Source organism: Giraffa tippelskirchi, chromosome 1 (assembly GCF_054371585.1).
Source record: "Giraffa tippelskirchi isolate mGirTip1 chromosome 1, T2T-mGirTip1v1.2.pri, whole genome shotgun sequence".
Taxonomy (NCBI): domain Eukaryota; kingdom Metazoa; phylum Chordata; class Mammalia; order Artiodactyla; family Giraffidae; genus Giraffa; species Giraffa tippelskirchi.
Genome location: NC_137275.1, coordinates 55,179,114 through 55,204,336, shown reverse-complemented (window position 1 = coordinate 55,204,336; position 25,223 = coordinate 55,179,114). Strand labels below are relative to the sequence as shown.

The 25,223-nt window shown below is 40.1% G+C and overlaps 1 protein-coding gene across 1 annotated transcript in view; it reads left to right on the top strand.

Moving 5' to 3' along the window:
- The window catches only part of PGM2 (phosphoglucomutase 2), a 36,239-nt gene extending 19,422 nt beyond the window's left edge, over positions 1-16,817 (top strand). Inside the window, exons 8-14 of the mRNA XM_081593171.1 lie at positions 644-741; positions 1,932-2,112; positions 2,203-2,296; positions 4,911-5,040; positions 5,751-5,940; positions 9,589-9,722; positions 14,549-16,817. Of these exons, the coding sequence (XP_081449297.1) occupies positions 644-741; positions 1,932-2,112; positions 2,203-2,296; positions 4,911-5,040; positions 5,751-5,940; positions 9,589-9,722; positions 14,549-14,651 (930 nt within the window). The 3' untranslated portion in view covers positions 14,652-16,817. The remainder of the gene's footprint in view (positions 1-643; positions 742-1,931; positions 2,113-2,202; positions 2,297-4,910; positions 5,041-5,750; positions 5,941-9,588; positions 9,723-14,548) is intronic.
- The last annotated feature ends 8,406 nt before the right edge of the window (positions 16,818-25,223 follow it).

The window sequence follows — 25,223 nt, the reverse complement described above, 5'->3', positions numbered from 1 at the left end:
TTTCATTTAATTTACTATGCTTCTTAATACCAAAAAGAAACAATAATAGAATGGAGGTTTATCACACAATTTTTATTCCTCAGTTGACATTTTTCTGGTATGAAAAAGAGCTATTTAAATTATGGTTCCTTTAACCTTTTTATTTTATTCATCTTTAGTATTTATTTACTTGGCTGCCCCAGGTCTTAGTTGCAGCATGTGGGATCTAGTTCCCTGACCAGTGATTGAACCAGACCCCCTGCATTGGGGGCACAGAGTCTTAGCTGCTGGACCATCAAAGAAGCCCCCACTTAAACTTTTTAAAGGTTAGGGTAACAGTTATACTCAGACAGTCAATTTTGGTTTGTCTGTGAGGTTGATCACAGGGCCAGGCCTGGAAATAACCAGTCCAGCCACAAACACAGTCAGATGTTGGGCGAGTCCCACTGGCATATGTGGGTTGTGTGTTGATGCTCTCGTTATCTGACCTCTGACTTAGGAAGTAGTGTGTAACCAACCAAGACCAGTTCCAGAAATAGGATTCAGTCTTGATTTGGGAAAAGACCTCTTTTAGTTCTTAAAGAACTGTATATTTTTAAAGACTGCAGTGTGCTCAATTCTTGGTTGGAGTGATCTTTTTCTCTTCTTTCTCTCTCTTTTTCAGACTTTGTCTTTTGCTTTGGCTGACAAAACCAAGGCCAAAATCATTTTGGCAAATGACCCAGATGCTGATAGACTTGCTGTGGCAGAAAAGCAAGACAGGTACAATGAATTGTGATTACCTGCATAATGTGTGATATAGTGTCAGTCAGATGTTTCTTGAGAGACCAGATGTATTTGGAAATGTTTCCCATTTATCTTGCAAATGATCATCTCACTGAACCTCTGTCAGATCCTCTGACATAGAGCAAGTACTGGTCCAGGGGCCACAGGTTCGGCAAGCATAATGGAGGGTCAGCCAGCCTAGTGTGTATTTGGTATTGAACTTTGGTATTGAACTTACTACTTCTTTACCATCCCCCTTTTATCATTACTTTTATCATAATTAATCACTCAGTGCCTAATGAGGGCAAAGTACTTTGTTTGGTGCTGGCTTTAAAGTTCAGCATTTGGCAAAGGTTTGGTGAGGAGCCAGACCTTACAATGCCGTGTTGAATTTATGTTGAGCAGACCAGAGAGCATGCCTGTGGGGTGCTGCAGTGCTTGAGATAAGTGTGACTGTAGAGTTTGTACAGAGCAGTGATGGGTAAGGAGGAAAGTTGAAAGGTATGCAGCCTCCAAGCAGTTTTGCAGGTCAAACAGCATGTGTGATGTTTGAGGGACAGTTTGGTGCTGCCAAAGGGTTAGGACTTTCAGTTATGACAAAACAGGTTCAATTCTGTGTCAGTTTTTAGAAATTTAAGCTGAGGGTGCTACATGATCAAATGTGAGGTATGCTTGTAGCCACCTTGACTTCACAAAGGGACAGTTGCAAACCTGTTCTCTGGTGTCCAGACTGTGCAAGTACTGTGCTGAATCTTAAGGAATGCTAAGCTCTCTCTCAGAATCAACAGTGCTGACCAAAAAATGGAAATACATAAGCTATTATACTTGGGGGGCATCTTGCCAGCATGTATCTGTTATGTTTAAAACCGAAGCCTTTGCTGAAGACTGAGATAAAAGCATTTCTGTGTCATCGTTGACATACTTAACGGTTTTCAAAGATAGGATGTTTGTCTGGGCAAACTGGCTGAGACACGGTAGCTGCTCAGATGTTTGTGCAGTGGTAGCCACACTTCTGTTATGTAAACAAGAATAATGAGAACAATAACAACAAGAAAGAATGGTGAGAACAGTCCTGCAGAGGCCCCTTGGAGCCTTGTTTGGTTTAATTGTTCTGTCCTTATTTGTCACTTACAATTAAGCACCCTCTCTTAAGATCACTGTCATGCATGGGTGGTTTTTTCTTTCAGTGGCGAATGGAAAGTGTTTTCAGGCAATGAGTTGGGGGCCCTCCTGGGCTGGTGGCTCTTTACTTCTTGGAAAGAAAAGAACCAAGATCACAGCGCCCTCCAAAACTTATACATGTTGTCCAGCACCGTCTCTTCCAAAATCCTGCGAGCCATCGCCTTGAAGGAGGGTTTTCACTTTGAGGTAGAGTGCTTGTGAGACTTGCCCCTTTCCCTTTCTTTTGCTCTGGAGAAGGTCTAAGGCATTTCTTTCTCTCTTGGATTATCCTTTTAGGAAACATTAACTGGCTTTAAGTGGATGGGAAATCGAGCCAAACAGCTGATAGACCAGGGGAAAAATGTCTTATTTGCATTTGAAGAAGCTATTGGTAAGAGTTGAGCACCATGATCACAGGATCAGTTAATTTATAGAATGCAAATAAATGGGCAAAGATTTGGATTGGGGTTCAAAAATTAACAGTGAAACAGAAGCACACAGTTTGCTTTTCTTCTGTGACCCTCTGCAAATGCTGAACTGTCCAGCCCCAGAGTTGGTGTCACAGATTTTTTTTAGATGAAAAGAATATCTCACAAATAATCAAGCCATTCATGTAAGGAAATGAATCCTCTCCCCTGATGACTGTGAATAATGATGTTTTGTGCTTGGCTGTAGTAGCTTAAGAAAATCCTCCTTCTTGGGGAGCTGTGGTATTTCCTCACTGTGGTGTTGATATCTAGGCCACATATAGTTCACTGCTTATCAGAGAGTGCCCTGCAGAGATCTGTCCATAAAAAGGAGAAGCCACAGTTGTAGGACTTCATCAGAGTGATTGTCACCTGAAAGAACCAGCCAGGATGATGGGAAAACACTTGTCTTAAATAATCACTATAAATAAGTGAAAAGGAGAGCTAGCAATAGAAGCGTGAAATGCAAATGTTTGTGCTGGGGATATTTTAGCTGTTTATTTAGTAAAAGTTCTGTGTGTATGCTAAGTTGCTTCAGTCGTGTCCAACTCTTTGCAACCGTATGGACCATAGCCCACCAGGCTCCTCTGTCCGTGGGATCCTCTAGGCAAGAATACTGGAGTGGGTTGTCATGCCCTCCTCCAGGGGATCTTCCTGACCCAGGGTTGAACTTTCATCTCTTATGTCTCCTGCATTAGCAGGTGATTTCTTTACCACTAGTGCTACCTGGGAAGTCCAAAAATTTGTTTATCAAATTTTTATTGCTTATCAATTACACACTGACTCTGAAGGAAATGGATGAACTGATGTTAGCCTACAGTAGTTTATATAGGTGAGGTTAGTAACCACGCAAAAGAGTATAGGCTCACTGTCAAGGTGAATCATGTACTGGCAAAAACTAGAGGAATTCAGAGAAGACAGAATAAGCATTGACTCGAGCAATTAGAAACAATTTTGTGTGAGGTGAAGGGCTAGACCTGGAAAATGAGGACTATTTGTTTAGAAGGGAGACTCTCCTTACAGGTTATTCAACAAATACTTCCTCTTTTTGTTTTTGTTTTTGTTTTTTTTTAAATTAAAGCATAGTTGAGGGCTTCCCTGCTTATTTAACTTATATGCAGAGTACATCATGAGAAATGATAGGCTGGATGAAGCACAAGCTGGAATCAAGATTGCTGGGAGAAATATCAATAACCTCAGATATGCAGATGACACCACACTTATAGCAGAAAGCAAAGAAGAACTAAACAGCCTCTTGATGAAAGTGAAAGAGGAGAGTGAAAAAGCTGGCTTAAAACTCAACATTTAGAAAACTAAGATCATGGCATCTGGTCCCATCACTTCATGGCAAATAGATGGGGAAACAGTGAGAGACTTTATTTTTTTGGGCTCCAAAATCACTGTAGATGGTGACTGCAGCCATGAAATTAAAAGAAATTAAAAGACGCCTGCTCCTTGGAAGAAAAGTTTTGACCAACCTAGACAGCATATTAAAAAGCAGAGACATTACTTTGGCAGCAAAGGTCCATCTAGTCAAAGCTATGGTTTTTCCAGTAGTCACGTATGGATGTGAGAGTTGGACTATAAAGAAAGCTGAGCGCCGAAGAATTGATGCTTTTAAACTGTGGTGTTGGAGAAGACTCTTGAGAGTGTCTTGGACAGCAAGGAGATCCAACCAGTCCATCCTAAAGGAAATCAGTCCTGAATATTCATTGGAAGGACTGACGTTGAAGCTGAAACTCCAATACTTAGGCTACCTGATGTGAAGTACTGATTCATTTGAAAAGACCCTGATGCTGGGAATGATTGAAGACGGGAGGAGAAGGGGACGACAGAGGACGAGATAGTTGGATGGCATCACCGACTCAATGGACATGAGTTTGAGTAAACTCTGGGAGTTGGTGACGGACAGGGAAGCCTGCCGTACTACAGTCCATGGAGTCACAAAGAATCAGACACGACTGAGCGACTGAACTGAACTGAACTGAGGGCTTCCCAGGTGGCACTAGTAGTAAAGAACCTGCCTGCCAGTGCAGGAGACCTAAGAGATGAGGGCTTGATCCGTGGGTTGAAGAGATCCCCTGGCAGGCATGGCAACCAACTCTAGTATTCTTGCCTGGAGAATCCCATGGACAGATAAGCCTTGCGGGATACAGTCCATGCGGTTGCAAAGAGTTGGGCACAACTGAGCATCTGAGTGCATCCATATTAGTCTCAGGTTTACAACATAGTGATTGAATATTTTTGTAGACTATACTTCATTTATAGTTATTATAAAATATTGGCTCTACTCCTTGTGTTGTATAATACATCCTTATATATCATTTATTTTATACATAATAGTTTGTACTCAACAAATACTTCTTTAAGACCCTCTAGGCACTGGGCTAGATTCTTAAATACAGTGGTGGTCAATGAGAATCATTTACACCCTGGACAACCTCTCATGCAATAGGCAGGGTGCATATAGACGTGTGTATGTGCAGTGTGTAAAAGGACCCACTCCTTAAGATGTGTGTATGACTCGTGTTTCTGCAGGATATATGTGCTGCCCTTTCGTGCTGGACAAAGATGGAGTCAGCGCTGCCGTCATAACTGCAGAGTTGGCCAGCTTTCTAGCAACCAAGAATTTGTCTTTGTCTCAGCAGCTAAAAGCCATCTATGTTGAGTAAGATTCTATTGACTATTTAATTGAAGTAATTTTTTTTAATCAGTTCAGGTGTACAACACAGTGATTCAGTGTATGTCTATACTGTGAAATGATCACAGTAGATACAGTTAACATGCATCACCACACAGGAATATTTTTTAATGTTTCACTCTCTTCTTGTGTGTGGGATACTCATATTCTTTGATGCTCTTGCCTTAGTTATGAATTATATTTCTTACGAAAACTAAGAGATCACCTTTCCCTTTTGCTACTTAAGCAATTAATAGTAATTACCATTCGTAATGATGTTAGTCCTTAATAAATGAGAATGTTAGTTGCAGAAATGGCTAAGGGAAGAATGTGATTTTTTTTACATGTCCAGTGTTGAAAAAGACTAAATGTGTTCATTAAACATCTATTTAGTCTTTGTAGCAATTACTTAATTCTGCCTTTCTAGTGCAAAAGTAACCAGACAGAAGGTAATGGGCATGGTGTGGCTGTATTCCAATGATAAAACTTTTACTTACAAATAGAGACTGAGGGCCACACAGCAGGGCAGTGATTCGTGGGGTAGATTGTTGGACCTCTTTATTTAATGCTGAATTATTCCTTTGAAATTAGTTGTGGTTGTTTGTTTTAGAATATACTGTTTGATAGATACATTTTCAGTGTACACTGTGCACAATTATTTGTTCCTCATTTGCATGTAACCATGTTTGTATTGATAGGTATGGCTACCATATCACCAGAGCTTCGTATTTTATCTGCCATGATCAAGAAACTATTAAACAATTATTTGAAAACCTTAGAAACTATGATGGGAAGAGTAATTATCCAAAAACTTGTGGCAGATTTGAGATTTCTCACATTAGGGACCTTACAACTGGCTATGATGATAACGAACCTGATAAAAAAGCTGTAAGTAATGTTTTTTATCAGTTAAAGTCTTCTCTATTTACTTTTTCACTGTGCTTTGAATAGCTCAACCTATTTAATCATAATTAATTGAAGCTGATTTTAGGCATTATTATAAATAAGCTATTAAAATATAGAGATAATTTTAAAACATGAGATAAAACTATAGGGATTCTCACTAGTCATCTCAGCCCGTGCCATCTTTTAACACAGCAGGAAATCGATACAGTCAGCTCTCGGTATCTGAGGATTTCACATCATAAACACCGAGGGTCAATTGACTACACTAGTGTATATAATGGACTTAAGCATCCATGGATTTTGGTATCTGCAGGGGCTCCTGGCACCAGTCCTCCATGGGTGCCGAGGGCTGACTATACTCAGAAGTGTAAGACCTGCCTGTTGTTAGAAGCTAATTGGTGATGCTCCACGTAGAATCTGGGTCTTATGATTGCAAATCCGCCTTTTCCTCTCTTTCAGCAGTTGAACTTGAAAAACCATCAGAATCACTTGGTGGCCAGGTTAAAACACTGAGTGCTGCAGCTCATCCCTTATTTGCCTTTCTAATAAGTGCCCTGCTGACGCTGATGTTACTCGCCCAGCCTTGAGAACTGCTGTTTGCTTCCTCCTTAGTTTTACCATATTCTCTGACTATATGGGAGTTGTTGGGGCTTCCCTGGTGGCTCAGATGGTAAAGAATCCACCTGCAGTGTAGGATAGCCAGGTTCAATCCCCGGGTCGGGAAGATCCCCTGGAGAAAGGAATGGCTACCTACTCCAGTATACTTGCTTGGAGAATTCCATGGACAGAAGAATGTGGCAGGCTGTAGTCCATTGGGTTGCACACAGTTGCACACGACTGAGCAACTAACACTAATTCATTCATTCACATGGGAGTTGTTAGCTGTAGCACATGAGTTAAAACTCTTCCTATCATGTGGATCCCCAACTGCAGTCAAAAGAAGGCACAAATATGGCAGAAAATAGTACTGCTAACTATGGCAAGTGGGTAGGGGAAGAAGAGTAAGAATATCCTTATGAGATGCTGGACATTAATATTCTCCTTTTTATATTTTTTAATTTACATCTGCACACAATATGTTTTTAAAAGGCAAGTAGTATTAAAAGGTTATGAAGAAACTTGGCAGTTCCACCTCCTACCATTTCGTTGCCATGTGTCAAGGAAACCACCTTCCCTCTTGTTGTTTCTCTGGTATATACCACCAGATTTCTAAATAACATGCTCATGTGGTGATGCTTTGACTTATCAGTGTTAGGCTTTATTAATTTTCTATGATGGAGATTGGAAGAGGAAATAGCAACCCATTCCAGTATTCTTGCCTGGAGAATCGCTTGGACAGAAGAGCCTGACAAGCTATAGTCCATAGTGTCTCAAGGAGTCAGACACTACTAAAGTGACTTAACATAACAACATAATGGAAATAGGGATTTAGTTCTTAGAGTTGCAGCATTCACAACTCTTCTCCCCTATCCTTGCAGTACATTTGTACCACAGGTTTTGGCAACATCAGATTCCAAGCTTGTATTATGATGACTAGTAACTATTGTTTTTCTGCTTAGCTAAGTAGTGTACTTTGATTAGATTCCCCTTACATTGTATAAAGAATTATTTTTTCTGTAATTAATAGCTGCTTTGTTCTTTCATTTGCATGGATTCCTGTGTATTCCTCACCAGTTCTTCCCAGATCCTTCAGATAGCTCTCAGTAGGGTTTCCTACCTAGTCCAATGATTCCGTGCTTCTGTTGGTTCCATCTTGTTTCCAATGGCCTCCCTCCTGGCCCCTTTCTCTGGGGAGGGCCCACTGCTCTCTGGGTTGAATGCCCAGCTGTAACCCTGGGAATGCTCTTGCCTACTCTCTGGGGTTATATCCCTTGCTCCTGGACCCCTTTTTATAATTAGCTTCCTAAATCACATTTCTTAGTAGCTTCCTAAGAAGAAGTGAATAGAGGTAAGTTTTTGGAGGTGTTTAGGTCTGAAAATTTCTTACTCTACCCTCACACTTTATTGACTCATAGTTTTGAAAGCACTGTTCCATGTTTGTTAAGCTGTGGAGCATCCATCATTCATTTCTTCAGGAAATAGTTGGGACCTGCTGTGTGCTGCATCCAGGGATAAGGATGCCACACTCATTCAGTCCTTTCTGTGCAGTTTTTTTTTTCTCTGTGGAAAGTATTAGGAACATCCCACTAAACCTTGGGTTCAGAATTTCAGTGATAAGCTTTTAGTATGGGCCTCCTTCCTTTTTTTTTTGGACACTTGGTTGGTCTTTGTTGGCCTATGGAGTCATTTCTTTCCGTCCTGAGAAACTCTTGATTTTTGTCAAAGAAGGAGGCTGGATGGTTGTTTTCCAAATAACCTTTTCCCTCGAATTTTCTGTTCTCCCCTTCTTGACAAGTTCTTAGATGCTCACCCTCCTGGAGTGATGTTCTACTTTCCATGTTTTTCTCTTCCCATTGTCCATCTTTGTCTTTCTTTCCTACATTTGGGCAGATTACGTCAACATTAAATGTCTGCTTCTTTGAACATTTCAGCTCTTTTTCTCTATTAAAAGTAATATCTTATTTCATGTATATTGTATCTTATCTCTATTAAGGATATTAATTACGCTTTTTTTTAAAATGTAGATCTTTCTTCCTATGACTTGTCTTTATTTCCTTCAAGGTCTTCTGGGTACACCTCACTGTCACCCTAGTCTCCTGCCTAAGGGTAATAAGCTGGGATGCTGAGTCCCGGGAAGTGGTGGAGATGTCCACAGGACCTGGGAGGAGGGGCGCTAGTGTTCAATGTGGGAACTCTGACTGACTCTCAGTTTTCTCCATGCCCTGCCTTCCAGGATGCCCAGTGTCCCCAACTTCTAAGCTCTTCTGTTTCAGTTATACCAGAGATTTAAGCCGTCTCCTGATGAGGTGGTTGGCTGACCACGTGGACAGAAGTTGAGGATCTGGGAGGATCCAATAGCTCCTTTCAGATGCTGCCTTTGTCTGCCTTTGCCTCGTGCCTGCCCTTTGCAGTACCTGGTGCCCCGGTTAGTGAGCTTTGCCAGGGCTCTGCAGAGCATCCTGAATCGGTTCTTGTCTGCCTGTTGTAGGCGCTCCCTGGGCATTGTCCTGTGTTCCAGCAGGTCCCTTCCGCCCCTTCATCTGGTTTCTGACTGCCACGATTGGTGGGCACACCCCTCAACAGCTGCTGCCTCTTTGCCCTTGTGTGCTTTTTTATTTTAATGCTTCGGTCACTTTAGTAGAGTTTGAAGAGCAGTCAGCCATGATACATATACCAGAAGCTTTTGAAAGTGAAATAAGCCTATTTCACTGTTTTGTGGGGTTTTGTAATGCATTATTATTAATCGGTTTAAAGCAATTTCTTGTGAAAGGGTGTGTTTCGATTTTAGAAAAACTTTTAGTAGCTTTAATAAAACTACAGAGGTAAATAGTAGTATACAAAGTTACTTTATTTTCACAAATTGCCTTATTATTTATTTCATTTATCCCGAGTACATTTTCTAACTTCCTCAAATGTGTTCTTTTTTTTGCATTTACTTTCTTGCTTATTCGGGGGAAAATATTAGTTAGGTAAAAAACAACTTACGTTGCTACTTACTAATAAATTTATAACATGAAAATTAATTCCTAGATTCTCCCAACTAGTAAAAGCAGCCAAATGATCACCTTTAGCTTTGCTAATGGAGGCGTGGCCACCATGCGGACCAGTGGGACAGAGCCCAAAATCAAGTACTATTCGGAGCTGTGCGCCCCCCCTGGAAATAGGTATGGATGGCAGCAGCTGTAATTTTTATTCCTTAAACTTCCTAAATTCTCTGCAGACACTAAGTAAAATAGCTCATCTTTCCAGTATGTAGTTTAAGTAAGAATGTTGTTTCAGAATCTGCAGCAGTATTGTGATTTTAACAGCTGTTTGAAGTATCGAGGAACAGGAGTGCTTACTTCCTACTTATCTCCTTCTAAAATTTCCCTGTATGGGAAAACTTCCTAATTTCAGTAATATTAATAAAATTTCCTTTTTCTAGTACTTTTTATTTGAGCCTGGCACCAGTGACTTTTTCTCCATGTCTCTGGTACAAATGAATTAAAACCCATTAATTAATTAATGGATTAAATTAATGAAATCCATCCAATGAATTACAAATCCATTCAACAGATATCTTTGAGCATCCATCATGTGTAAGTCATGCTGGGTTTTGGGGCAGATAAAGAGCCACAGCAGAAAGTGTCCTCACCACCAAAGAGCTGATGGTCTAGTAGCTTCAAGATCATGTTTTGTGACCTTGTAAAAGGTTTGTACTATAAAGAAAGCTGAGTGCCAAAGAATTGATGCCTTTGAACTGTGGTGTTGGAGAAGACTCTTGAGAGTCCCTTGGACTGCAAGGAGATCAAACCAGTCCATCCTAAAGGAAATCAGTCCTGAATATTCATTGGAAGGACTGATGCTGAAGCTGAAACTCCAATGCTTTGGCCACCTGCTGCAAAGAACTGACTAACTGGAAAAGATCCTGATGCTGGGAAAAATTGAAGGCAGGAGGAGAAGGGGTTGACAGAGGTTGAGGTGGTTGGGTGGCATCACTGACTCGACAGACATGAGTTTGAGTAATCTCTGGGATTTGGTGATGGACAGGGAAGCCTGGCATGCTGCAGTCCATGGGGTCGCAAAGAGTTGGACACTACTGAGTGACTTAACTGAAAGGGTTTGAGTCACTCAGTGTCCAACCCCTGTAACATTTGGAACTTTATCAGCCATGGTACATGTAGCTAGCACATGTAAATGTAATATTACACACATTTAACAGTCTCTTAGCTTTCACTTCTCTATTCAGAATGGAGTTCAAAATCAGGAAATTTTTTTTTTAAGTGAATTAAGTCAATGATATCCAACAGAAATAAAATGTGAGCCACATATGCAGTTTGAAATTTCAGTTCAGTCCCTCGGTTGTACCAGCCATGTTGCAAGTGCACCATAGCCACGTGTTACTAGTGGCTGCCGTAGTGGACAGCATATGTCTGTCTAGGTGGTAATGGCACATACACCCCAGAGCATTGTTCAGAGGGTTTTCCTGGCTTGTGAACCAAATTTTCATTATGTGAAAATAAGAGCAGAGGAAATTTTCTGAGCATCCTAAATTAGCCAGCCAATAACAGTTTAATGTAGCAGGTTAGAGGGGCGGGGGAAGATTTGTTGCAGTTGGACTTTACTTAATCAGGGAGAAGTGAGTGCTGACAGCAAAGCAAGAAATAGTAAAACAAAATTATAAACCTTGGGTACAAGAATTCAGAATATTCACCTATCGGGGAGTTTATCATAAAGGAAATAGCAAGCTGCATCCAAATGAGCCCTGAATCTTCTGAATAATTCTCATTTCTCATTCTTACTTAGTGTTTCCATATTTCTGTAACTCACTGTTTGAAAACAAATGAACATTAAGTCCAATTTAAAGGTCTATATGCAGGGAATTTCCCTGGCGATCCTGTAGTTAAAACTGCGCTTCTGCTGCAGGAGGTTCAAGTTTGATCCCTGGTTGGGTAGCTAAGATCCCACATGCCATGCAGCATGGACAAAAAATTTAAAACACAAAAAGATCTATTTGCACTATATATTTATCTTTTTCTTTTCATTATCCTGTGAAAATATATGTAAAAACTTTTATAATAACAATACAACTTACTACTCAAGGGTCTATGGTATTTATATTTTTCACATGGCTTATTGAGTGGACTTAAATTCAAATATTAGTTTCTAAATTGCTGAAGATACTTTGAAAGTTTGCCATTTTATTATCGTCATTGAGAAATGTCTAATTGTAAGTCTATTTTATGTTATCAACCCTCCAATTGTTTGCACATAAATGAGTATTTTCCACACGCTTAAAATCTTGATTTCATTAAAGAGATCTAGTTCCCTGGGGAGAAGGCAATGGCACCCCACTCCAGTACTCTTGCCTGGAAAATCCCATGGATGGAGGAGCCTGGTGGGCTGCCGTCTATGGGGTCGCGCAGAGTCGGACACGACTGAAGCGACTTAACAGCAGCAGCAGCAGCAGCAGCAGTTCCCTGGATTTTTGTTTATACTTTAGTTGTGACCTTTTTGTTCCCAAAGTAAAATTAAAAAGATAAACAGGGGATCTGAGTTCTTGGTGAGTGACCAGGAAGCCCACTAGGAGGCTCCCCATCTCCTCCATCCTGGGAAGGCCTTACACATGATGCTTCAGCCAAGCCCCCTATAGTTTGAAGACAGACAGGATCAGAAAACTGGGACGTTAGTCCATAGATATGCTGACTGGACTCAAGCAAGGCATCAGCATACCTAACACAACAGCCATAAAGCTATGGCTAAGGTTTCCTTATTTTCTGATAATGCTAAATATTATTAATATATTTCATATCATGAATTCTATTCATTTGTAGAATTCCAAAACCCACTAACTCTTTAGAATAGAAAATCTTTTTTCAAATATAAGTACTACTTTTAAAGTTTTTTGTTGGTGTTGATGTCTTTTTGGGGGGGGGGGTGGTTGGCCATGCCATACAACTTGTGCGATCTTAGTTCCATGACCAGGATTTGAATCTACACCCTCGCCAGTCAAAGCACGGAGTCCTAAACCACTGGATCAGCAGGGAATTCCCTTGATGTGTCTTTAGTTTTGTCCAACTTTTTATTTTGAAAAATTTCAAACTTATAGAAATGTAGAAATGATGTAGTGAAGAAGCACATACTCCTCAGATAGACTAGGGGTTGGCAAACTTTCTGTAAAGAGCCAAATAGTAACTATTTTAGGGTTTACAGACCACACAATCCTTGTTACAGCCACGCAGCTCTACTGTTGTAGACGGAAAGCACCCACAGACATAAAAGAGTGGTCGTGGCTGCTTCCCAGTAAAACTACTCAAACAGGCCGAAAGCCATAGTTTGCCTACCCCAACCTAGTCTCAGCAGTCGCTAACGTTTGGCAATATTTGCTCTCATATTTTTCCCAGCCATTTGAAAATAAGTCACAGACTTTAATATTCATCTCCTAAGAACAAAGACCCTCTCTTACTATCTCAAAAATTAGGTAATAATTATGTCAAGCAGGGTTCTAACAGATAAACAAAACCAGCAGGAGATACATAATAAATTCACTGATGAGTTTTAGTTTAATGGATATTGTTTTTTTAAAAAAAAAAACTATTAGTGTGCCTTCCTGAGAACTGTTATTTTGCTCAAAGCATATTTTTGGAGAAGGAAAAAAAGACTTGTGTAATTCATATGTATTTATGAAGCATAATCACTTTATATGTTACCAATGGGGATAAAAATAATTATAATGATAGCTACATTTATTGAGGTTTTGGGGCCAGGTTGTGTTAATTGCTTTATGTAATTTATCTCGATCTATACAACAACTCTCTTGAGAGGATAGTCTTTATTTCAGTTTTACAAGTGAGGAATCTGGGCCTTTGAAAGATCAAGTCACTTGCCCAAGGGCACAGAGCTAGTAAGTAATAGAGCCAGAATTACTGTCTGTAATAAAATGGATTGTTTTAGTTGTACTGGTTAACTGTTACAATGCAAGAATGATCTTAACTAATTACAAAGATTGCCCATTTTGTTAAAGATGGTCAAGTATAAAGTATTAAAAGTTTGAATTGAGGGATTTAAATTTTTTTTATTGAACTTCTTGGTTTTAAATACAGTAACTCACATCATCTAGTAGCCTGATACATAAGCCTGACACATAAATTAGACGCATGTCTAATTATAAGTCTGTTTTATCTGTTAATCAACCTTCCAGTTGTTTGCACATAAATGAGTATTTTTCACATGCTTAAAATCTTGATTTCGTTAAAAAGATCTAGTTCTGTAGATTTTTGTTTATACTTTAGTTGTGACCTTTTTGTTCCCAAAGTAAAATTAAAAAGATAAACAGGGAGTCTGAGTTCCTGGTGAGTGACCAGCAGGCCCACTAGGAGGCTCCCCATCTCTTCCATCCTGGGAAGGCCTTACACATTGAGGCTTCAGCCAAGCTCCCAATAGTTTGACGACAGACTGGATCAGGAACATTCATGTCCTGCAAGACCAAGGACTTGCGGGAGATATCTGTAATAGTTCAATGGGATTTAATGACAACTGGAGTCATGAAAATTTCCTCTGCACTGTTAGGTATGGACCCTGCAGAACTTTTAGGGACGCTAGGCTACAGATTGTGTGTTTTGAAAATTCTTAGGGGACTTCCCTGGTGGCCCAGTGTTTAAGACTCAGCACTTCCATTGCAGGGGGCAGGGGTTCGATCCTTGGTCAGGGAACTAAGATCCCACATGCCTCGCATGGCCAAAAAAATAAAAAATTCTTATGAGAAGTGCAAAGGGGTGGTTTTGTTTATAGTAGAGACCTTGGGGAAGCCTTTGGGGAAAATAATGAATATTGCCTCATGGGCTTTTTATGCACGTCACAGATGTGTTCCCATTGCTTAAGTAACTAGAGTTCTGTCTGATTTAACTCTTCACTTAAGAGTAAATATCAATGTTGCTTGATGTAGGGAGTCTTTAAAACATGCTCCAGAATAACCCACTGACCTGGAATTTTTTTCCCCTTTATTTTGCAGTGATCCCGAGCAGCTGAAGAAAGAACTAGATGAACTAGTTAGTGCTATTGAAGAGCATTTTTTCCAGCCACAAAAGTATAACCTCCAGCCAAAAGGAGAGTAAACCATCCCAGCCTCAGGCATAATTACATTTACCTACAACTAAGCTGAACTTGATTTCTTAAGCAGTGTGTTTGAGGGCCAAATAATTTAAAGTATTGCTACAAGTTTTTTTTTTTTTTTAATAGACCTGCATTCCTCCTTATTTTATGTTTGAATGTTAAGGGAAATAAAGAAAGATGACCCTATCTAACAAATCAACATTCCTTTTAAAAGGCTGAGCCTGAACATCATCTGAATTTAAAAAATGAAGGTTTTAAAAATAATCTAAGCTAGCCACTTTCATATATGTATATATTTGCATTTTTATCAAGTCCTTATGAAATAAATGAACAGAGCAAATGTTGTGTTTTAGGGAACATACAATTCACAGGAACCTATAAAGTGGAGCAAAAGATACTTTAAAAAGGTGAAGTTTTTTGACCTAAAAGTTTATTTCTAATTATGCACCATTATACATTGTGTAGGTGGTAGGAAAAAACAGCCTAACCATCTTTGTGTGATATGTGTTCATTTCCTTTTTTTAAATCTTGAATCAAACAGTTGGCTATTTGACACTGGTAAAGTAGATTATTGTAATTTTTTTTTTTTTGCTTTAGTACATTTAAATGTAATCTTGGTCCTAAAGTAGCAAAGATTATAAGCAATAACTTCGTGACTGACCTTGATTTTTTTTTTTTTGCCTTGTTTTTATGTGATCACAATCTAAAACCAGACATTTCCAGGTTCATTATTTGATCTGTGCCTCCTCATCACTGATGGCCTTATAACCTTCCAGAATGACTCCCAGCAAGTACCATGACCAGGGACCAACTTTATATGCTTTATATACTTTTTATTTTTAAAGCAAATGATTGCCTATTATTCTTAACTTAAATGGTTATTAGCAGTTTCAGAACAATGAAAAATTGTAGTTCTGTTGACAATCATGTTTCTAATGTGAAGGAAAGAAATATCTGTATATCCTCATAATAACATAGTTTGCCCCCTACCAGCACTCTTAAATGTACAATATTCCATATATTCTATCAGCTGCTTCATTGTAGAAGCAATATTTATTTTTGTTTGATAATGTTTTCTAGTCTTAAACTGTACTCTGGAAAAAAGAAATTTTAGGTCTGAGCACATAAATTGTACTCCATCACAGAGCTTGTCTCTGGAAATGCGAAGGTAATTGAAGAACTAGCCCTGCTTAACGGGGCTCAGGGTCTAATTGGAGGGCTAATAAGCAACTATTGAGTACAGTATTTACACATTCTATGACTGAGTTATTTGCAAAGTACTCAGAGTTGAGAAATGTGAGAAGGGAATTCATTCTGCCCAGAGGAGGCTTCACCTTCAGGAGCAAGTAGCAGCTGAAGATGGAGAAGGAAGTCTTCCAGGCACAGAGCACAGCAAGTGCAGAAGTGTGGAGGTGCTGGGGTGTGTGTGGTTAGGGTGGGGTGGGGTGTGTGGTTAGGGTGGGGGGTGGGGGGGTTAAAACAGAACTCAGATGTAAATTTCAGGACCTGCCAGTTTCTCCCCATGAGCAGTGAGTGGGTGATTCAGTTGGACCTAGAGGAGATCCTCCTCTATTTCCAAGTATCTCTTGACTTTTTCTTGTTATTATGGGATGCAAAGTAGCAATGTGCAGTGCATAAAACTTGCAACATAAGGCTCCTGCATTCTAGTCTTGGTCCACTGGGAACCAGCTCTGTGACCTTGGTCAGGTCACTTAGCCTCCCAAAGTCTCCATTTTGTTATTTTTTACGACTTTGTTATTTTTTTTTAGGGCAGTTCTAGGTTCACAGAAAAAATTGAGAGGAAGATACAGAGATGTCTCATTCCCACCATGCACCGACACATGCCAGCCTCCCCCATTCTCAATACCCCCCACCAGAGTGGTACATTTGTTACCATCAATGAACCTAAATTAATGCATCATTATCATCTGAACTGTGGAAACAAGAAAAAGGTCAGTGTAGGAGTGAGGAATAGTAGGCAGAGCACAGAGGATTTTTATGGCAGTAAAAAAATTTTTCTGTATGATATTGTAATAGTGAATACATGTCATTATACATACGTTTGTCCTAACCCATAGAATGTATGAAACCGAGAGTGAATACTAATGTAAACTACAGACTTGGGGTGATAATTTTGTCATTTTTAAAATAAAAGAGATTTTACTAAATGGCATCTGAAGTCATTTCATGCTGCAGGTCTTTATATAAAAATCCATTAAAGGGCACCATCAGCAATAATAAATCATCAGCAGTTCTTTTTGGCAGAATGCTTAACTAGCCCTCTTAAAAGACCTAACATCTGAGATGAGGGAAAACATTTTGTACCATAGGCATAGGTTCCTAGCCCGCCTAACCTTACAGCCTGGAGGGAGGGTAGGGGTGCTGAAATTGGGTATGAGAAAGGCAGAACTGGGTGACATGCAGATGTCAGGCAACACCTGCATGCTCTGCAGGGGTGGAAGGCAGAAATGGGGGCTGAGCGCTGTGTAGCAGCCCCCTCTGCCTTCTAGCTGAGCCTGCTTGGGGAAGACAGTACGATTTGATGTAGGGATGGCAGTCTGTCTTCTCTGGAAAGAACAAATCCAGATAAAGTCCGAAAGTCTGACTTGTAGGAGGAAATGCAGGCCAACTGTTGGTTTTTTCTTCATGGTGTTTCTGAAATAAAGAGACCTTTATTCTTCTCTCCCATAAGAAACATTGTCATTACCTCTCATTAATTTGTCTCATCGATTTAATTCTATCATCATGCTGTTAAAGGAAAGTATTATTTCTTGACACTGGAAACATGGTTTTAAAAAGAAATAAGTAATGAAGCAAATGCATGTGTGCTACTTTAAAGAGATTTTGAGAGTATGGCATCTAAATCGTATTTATAATTTCTACTTCCTCAGAGCTATTTGTGTATTCGTTATATGTTCACTGATTGAGTCATGCTTGAATTTTGCTATGAGCCAGGCACTTTTCTGGGTCGTGATAATAAACTTGCATTTGTGACCTCAAGTAGTCTAGCCGAGGAAATCCATATGGACACACATGATTGCTGCATTGCAATAGTCAAGGGTTTATATTATGGGCAGGCAGTTCTGTGGTATCCCTTTTTGGCCTTGTCTTTTTCAAGAACATCAAGTTCGAACTCGTAACATTTTTGTTCAAAATAATTTGACTCTGGGGGAGCTGTTTGCATGCCATTTCCCTGCATCATCCCTCTGTCCTATTCTTGCTACCAACACACTTAGTGTTGAGGAACTCAACTATTGAAAGCAAGATGTCACACTCTTTCGGCAGATGGGAAGCAAGAATTAAAATAATGCTCCTTCTAGAGACTTCCCCATGTAAGCACAGGGCAGTAACTACTCAGATTCATTGGAGGAGAAAGATAGCTGTCTGGAGAGATGAGACCCTCCATCGTGAGCACATGGTGGCGAGGGTGGAGAGCAGTGTTGGAGAATCTAGTTCCTCTTGGCCTGGCTTACTTGTGTAGGTCCCTGAAATTAAAGTTTTCGAAACAGTGGCCACTTCCCATTTGTGTCCAGTGAAAGCCACTTTTGGTGTTTGCCGCGAACCTGGTCCATAACGGACTCAGGCACCCAGAGCCAAGATCTGGCTCCAGATCAAATAATCATTTGAAACCATTTCAAAGTAGCGTTGTGCAACTTCCAAAGGGAAGTTACGGTTGCAGTTTACAGAGATGACGAGACCTGATTATGTCCTTCAAATACATTGTTCTGAACTATTTCACCTTAGCTATTTTCCTTAAATCTCTAGGTGGCAAGAATGAAATGTAGCTCCATAGCTGATAAGTGTTCTTAAAACAAAAGTAAACTTTAGGTGGAGGCTTGAGATAACTTCTTTGCTGGTCCAGCAGGCTTCCTTATTTTTTCCTTCTGAACCCTAAGTCGGTTCATTCCCTGAGGTGGAATCATCCATTCTCTGTCCTCTGAAAGTGCCTTTATGCTCAAAGCTGTAATTGTCCTAAGTGCAGGACTACAGACTTTTCTCCCAAGTTCCAATCCATATTACTGCCTGCCTCCTTGGGCTCTCCTACTCAGATGCCCTCAAATTACATCAGTATAGCCCAACTCCAAACCTGTTTTTCCCCTTCAGTTAGTTCCTCAGCTGTCCTTCCTGCAGTCTAATCTGTACACAGCCACCTCAAAATACCTGCCTGGAGTCTTTGGTGATTTTAACATGTGACTTCCCCCCTTTCCTTTTTAAACTTACGGAAAATTTCAAATGTGAACAAAGAATCATACAATGAGCCTCCCAATGCCCATCACCGAGCTGTAGCAAATCGTGGCCGATCCCATTACATTGAAATCTCCCTCTTGCCCTATTTCTCTACAGGACAATTCTGAAGCAGATCCCAGACCTATCTTTGTATCTGTAATTATTTCAGTATATGTCTATAAAAGATAAGGACATACTGACTCACACATACCACCATATTACTTTTGTTATATTTTAAAATATTTATAAGTCCTTAACATCATCAATTATGTAGTCAATGTGCAAACCCCGTCATTTGTCTCATATGTGCTGTTTAGTCTTCGCTTGAAAAAAAAAAGTATGTTATTTGCTCAGTTGTGTCTGACTCCTTGCAACCCCATGGAGCCCAACAGTCTCCTCTGTCAGTGGAATTCGCCAGGCAAGAATACTGGAGTAGGTAGCCATTCTCTTCTCCAGGGGATCTTCCTGACCCAGGGGCTGAACCCCAGTCTCCGGCACTACAGGCAGATTCTTTACCATCTGAGCCACCAGGAAAGCCTCTCTTCATTGGAATCAGGGTTCAAATGGTATCCACTTACTGCATTTGGTTAACAGGCAGGTCTCTTAAAATATCTTTTAATTTGCAGATTCTTCATCTTTTTTTTCCTTTTAAATTTATTCCAAACTGAAGGATTTGTCCCATAGGGTTTCCCACATCGTGAATTTTGCTAACTGCCTCCTCATTGTGTGTTTAACATGTTTCTTTGTGTCCTACAGGTCATGTAAGGTAGTATGGAAGATGGAGAAGCCTGATCTGATTCAGGTTTGATTTTTGTGGAACTTGGGGACAAGGGTAACTGAGGTGAATGTAAAGCTTATGCTGCCTGCTCTGCTGTGAGCAGTACAGTCCTTTGCCTCTGACTCACCAGCCTCACATGTCTTCTGCTTGTATCCATGAATCAGTGACAGGCTAACTCATTAGCTTGCAAACAAATAAATTCTCAGACTCTTCACAGTTCATAACAATAAGAAGAGGGAAGTTGTACTACCAAATATTAGGATTTATTATAAAGATACAGTAATAAATTTGGCAGAGAGATGAACAGATAAACCAACGGAAGGAAATAGCAAATAATCACATGTATGTAGAGGAAATTGGTATATGACCAACATGGCATTATAAGTCTATCTGTAAGGGAAACACTATTGAGTTAAAAACTCTGGAACAATTAACTATCCAGATGGAAAAACTAAAATTAGATCCCTACCTCAAATCATATCCAAAGCCATATGGAAAAGTAAATTGCAGTTGGATTCAGGGTCTAAATGTGAACACTTTAAAATTCTGAGAAGAAATTCACAACATTGTAAATCAACTATACTTCAAGTAAATAAATATTTTTTAAAGCTACCTGATGCAGGCTAACAAAAAAATTTTAGAAGAAATTAATTATAGGAGATTGTCTCTATGATATCATTGTAGAGAAGGATTTCTTAAAGGAGGCATTAAAAACCCAAACCATAAAGCAAAAGAGTCAACCACATTTGTATAATAAAAGCCATTATAAATAGAATTAAAAGACAACCCACAGTTTGGGAGAAGATATTTGTAATTCTTCTAACAAAATTGGTGATGAGTTTTTGTGTTACTTTTATTAACTTTGAATCCTACACCAACTTGTGAGCATAAACCCATTTTATACACTCAGGTGACACAGATTTTGAATTTTGATCAAGAACCCACTCTCCTCACCTGTGATCCCCAGCCCATCTCCCATCTCCACCCAGTGTCTCAAGCAAACTATACACTTTCCTGATTCTGGTTCAGAGAGTACATTTTTTTCTGGTTTCCTTTTCACCGAGGCCCAGTCCTTTACAGATGTCTTGGGCACTGGGATTAAGATAGGACACCATGAATAAGAACAAGAAACTGGAAAAAAGGACCCAATAAAACTATTAGGGGAGAAAAAATAAAACACAAAACAATTGGGTCAGTTCCAACTCCCTGCCTCCTACCAGTCCAGGGCCACATTTCCAAGCACCCATGTGTGATGTGTATGTGTGTGTGTGTGTGTGTGTATGTGATATGTCAGGGCGGCATTTCCAAGCACCCATGTGTGATGTGTATGAATGTGTGTGTGTATGTAATATGTTATACCCCAGCCTTTGAGACTCACACCTGGTCTCATACCTCCCTCAGGCCATAGGTCTCCAGTAGTTGCTTTCTGGTTATCTCAGTTTATGGAGGAAATTTTTTTTTTTAACATGTAGGAAATATATTTTATTTACAATTCAACTATACGTTTAAAAGCATTTTGTTGCATTTTATCTAGCACTAATGTCCATTTGAGTTGTGAGCCTCCTGCACAACTGCTCGCTCCACATGCTGCCAGAACTGGCCCAGCCCTGGCTGGGCTTTCCTGCGCACCCCACTCAGTTCAGTTCAGTTCAGTCGCTCAGTTGTGTCCGCCTCTTTGTGACCCCATGAACCGCAGCACGCCATGCCTCCCTGTCCATCACCAAATCCTGGAGATTACTCAAACTCATGTCTGTCGAATCAGTGATGCCATCCAACAACCTCATCCTCTGTCAACCCCTTCTCCTCCTGCCTTCAATTTTTCCCAGCATCAGGATCTTTTCCAGTTAGTCAGTTCTTCCCAGCAGGTGGCCAAAGTATTGGAGTTTCAGCTTCAACATCAGTCTTTCCAATGAACACCCAGGACTGATCTCCTTTAGGATGGACTGGTTGGATCTTCTTGCAGTCCAAGGGACTCTCAAGAGTCTTCTCCAACACCACAGTGCAAAAGCATCAATTCTTCAGCGCTCAGCTTTCTTCACCGTCCAACTCTCACATCCATACGTGACCACTGGAAAAGCCATAGCCTTGACTAGATGGACCTTTGTTGACAAAGTAATGTCTCTGCTTTTTAATATGCTGTCTGTGTTGGTCATAACTTTCCTTCCAAGGAGTAAGCATCTTTTAATTTTGTGGCTGCAGTCACCATCTGCAGTGATTTTGGAGCCCCCCAAAATAAAATCAACCGTTGTTTCCACTGTTTCCCCATCTATTTGCCATGAAGTGTTGGGACCAGATGCCATGATCTTAGTTTTCTGAATGTTGAGTTTTAAGCCAACTTTTTCACTCTCCTCTTTCACTTTCATCAAGAGGCTCTTTAGTTCTTCTTTACTTTCTGCCATAAGGGTGGTGTCGTCTGCATATCTGAGGTTATTGATATTTCTCCTGACAATCTTGATTCCAGTTTGTGCTTCATCCAGGCTAGCATTTCTCCTGATGTACTCTGCATATAAGTTAAATAAGCAGGGTGACAATATACAGCCTTGACGGACTCCTTTTTCTATTTGGAACCAGTCTGTTGTTCCACATCCAGTTCTAACTGTTGCTTCCTGACCTGCATACAGGTTTCTCAAGAGACAGGTCAGATGGTCTGGTATTCCCATCTCTTTCAGAATTTTCCACAGTTTATTGTCATCCACACAGTCAAAGGCTTTGGCATAGTCAATAAAGCAGAAATAGATGTTTTCCTGGAACTCTCTTGCTTTTTCGATGATCCAGCAGATGTTGGCAATTTGATCTCTGGTTCCTCTGCCTTTTCTAAAACCAGCTTGAACATCTGGAAGTTCATGGTTCGAGTATTGCTGAAGCCTGACTTGGAGAATTTTGAGCATTACTTTACTAGCGTGTGAGATGAGTGCAATTGTGCGGTAGTTTGAGCATTCTTTGACATTGCCTTTCTTTGGGATTGGAATGAAAACTGACCTCTTCCAGTCCTGCGGCCACTGCTGAGTTTTCCAGATTTGCTGACATATTGAGTGCAGCACTTTCACAGCATCATCTTTGAGGATTTGAAATAGCTCAACTGGAATTCCATCACCTCCACTAGCTTTGTTCGTAGTGATGCTTTCTAAGCCCCACTTGACTTCACATTCCAGGATGTCTGGCTCTAGGTGAGTGATCACACCATCATGATTATCTGGGTCGTGAAGATCTTTTTTGTACAGTTCTTCTATGTATTCTTGCCACTTCTTCTTAATATTTTCTGCTTCTGTTAGGTCCATACCATTTCTGTCCTTTATTGAGCCTATCTTTGCATGAAATGTTCCCTTGGTATCTCTAATTTTCTTGAAGAGATCTCTAGTCTTTCCCATTCTGTTGTTTTCCTCTATTTCTTTGCATTGATCGCTGAGGAAGGCTTTGTTATCTCTCTTTGCTATTCTTTGGAAGTTTGCATTCAGATGGGAATGTCTTTCCTTTTCTCCTTTGCTTTTCCCTTCTCTTCTTTTCCCAGCTATTTGTAAGTCCTCCTCAGACAGCCATTTTGCTTTTTTGCATTTCTTTTCCATGGGGATGGTCTTGATCCCTGTCTCCTGTACAATGTCACGAACCTCTGTCCATAGTTCATCAGGCACTCTGTCTATCAGATCTAGTCCCTTAAATCTATTTGTCACTTCCACTGTATAATCACAAGGGATTTGATTTAGGTCATACCTGAATGGTCTATTGGTTTCCCCTACTTTCTTCAATTTAAGTCTGAATTTGGCAATAAGGAGTTCCCCAGCAAAACCTCATTAAGGGGGAACAGGGCCCAGTGGAATTTTGAAAGACTTTTACATTGTAAAATTTTAACTTGAAAAATGTTACTAGCTTTGAAGACACTTTCCAGTCTTTGCTGGAAAAACTTTGACCATTTAAAAGGGAAAAATGCTTCTGACTTTTTCTTTATAGCAATCATTACACTGCTTCTGAAGCAGCATAAATGCTGAATTCCTGGAATCTGAATTTCCAGAAAGATTGGGGTTACAAATAGCCTATTAGGTTAGTATCCCGTTCCCTCTGGACTGGTAAGTCCAGACAGGAAGATAAAGCAGAGAACTTGAAACACTGAAATATAACAATATGGCAGCTCTGCTACACACTAGATTCTAAGTACTTTACTTTTGAGCTATGCGCTGTGCTTAGTCGCATCCAACTCTTTGTGACCCCATGGACTATAATCTGCCAGGCTCCTCTGTCCATGGAATTTTCCAGGCAAGAATACTGGAACAGGTTGCCATTTCCTATTCCAGGGGATCTTCCCAACCCGGGGATCAAACCATTGCGTTTCCCACATTGCACCAACTGGAAAGCCCTTTACTAACTCATGAATTCTGTTGACAACATTGTAAGGTAAGTACAGTTATTTTTATTCTCATCTCACAGGTGGAAACACTGAGAACCAAAATAAGTCAGTAAAGTAATTTGTCTAAGCTTACAAAGCTAGGCGGTGATCCATGGCTGCCTGAGGCTGATCACTGTGACAAGAATGGGGTCTTTCTTCAGAAGAACATTCAAACCTAAAGAAACTTCTGTGGTTATGGAATGTTAAAGGGAAATTTAACACATATTTGTGGAGCCTTGTCACTGGTTATAGGAAGAAATGAATTGTGAAACAGTAGACATTGAGGTCCACGTGTGATCTTGTAGCATGCCAAGTGCAAATGAATTTTTGAAGCCCAGGATGGGTAACGTGACACTAAGATAATACAACTGGAATCTCTCTGGATACTAAGAATAGTTGTAGATGTTATCTTAACACCCAGTGTATTAATCTTGGAGAACTCATGGAATACGGAAAATTGCCAGGAAATGTAAATTTGGAAAATACATTACCCCCTGCATTAGTTAGCTTTTGCTTCATATGAAACCACCTCAAAAATTAGTGACTTTAGGCAACAGCCATTGAATTAGCCTGTCTGGCCTCTTTCTTCAGTCTCTCCCTGCCCTTGCATTTGGGAGACATTTTGGGAACCAACATTGCCGAATCAATGCCCTTCAATTTCCCTTGTCTTCTCACCTCTATTAAAATTGTGTTCTCAAAGATGAGGGCCTTCTAACTTCCCCACTTCCCCACATTCTCTTTGACTTCCCAAGAGCTCTTAACCCAAGATCCAAGTTTCTCCAGTGATTCTGTGCATAGAATGCAGAGAATCAGTGAACTTGGACAGAAAAAAAGAAACATTTTAAAAATTACTTCTAGAAGTTCTGACCAAGGTTTAGGTTTTCTTCTAATTATAAATGAAGGCAACAAACCACAACAGTGTCATCAGGCCCTGTGACTTTGTCATCAATAGAAATCTCCTATGTTTTACATTTCAGCTGCCACATGTATCTCAGGCTATCATTCATACTCATCACTACAAAATCATGGTAGTTATTAGACCCTATTCAACCCGTAGTCAGATTTTGTTGTTCAGTATGCTAATAATGAAACACATATAAACCCCTTACCCGATATGTGGTTTGCAAATGTTTCCCCATTCCATAGGGGGAATTTTCCTTTTGTTGATGGTTTCCTTTGAGGGAATTTTTA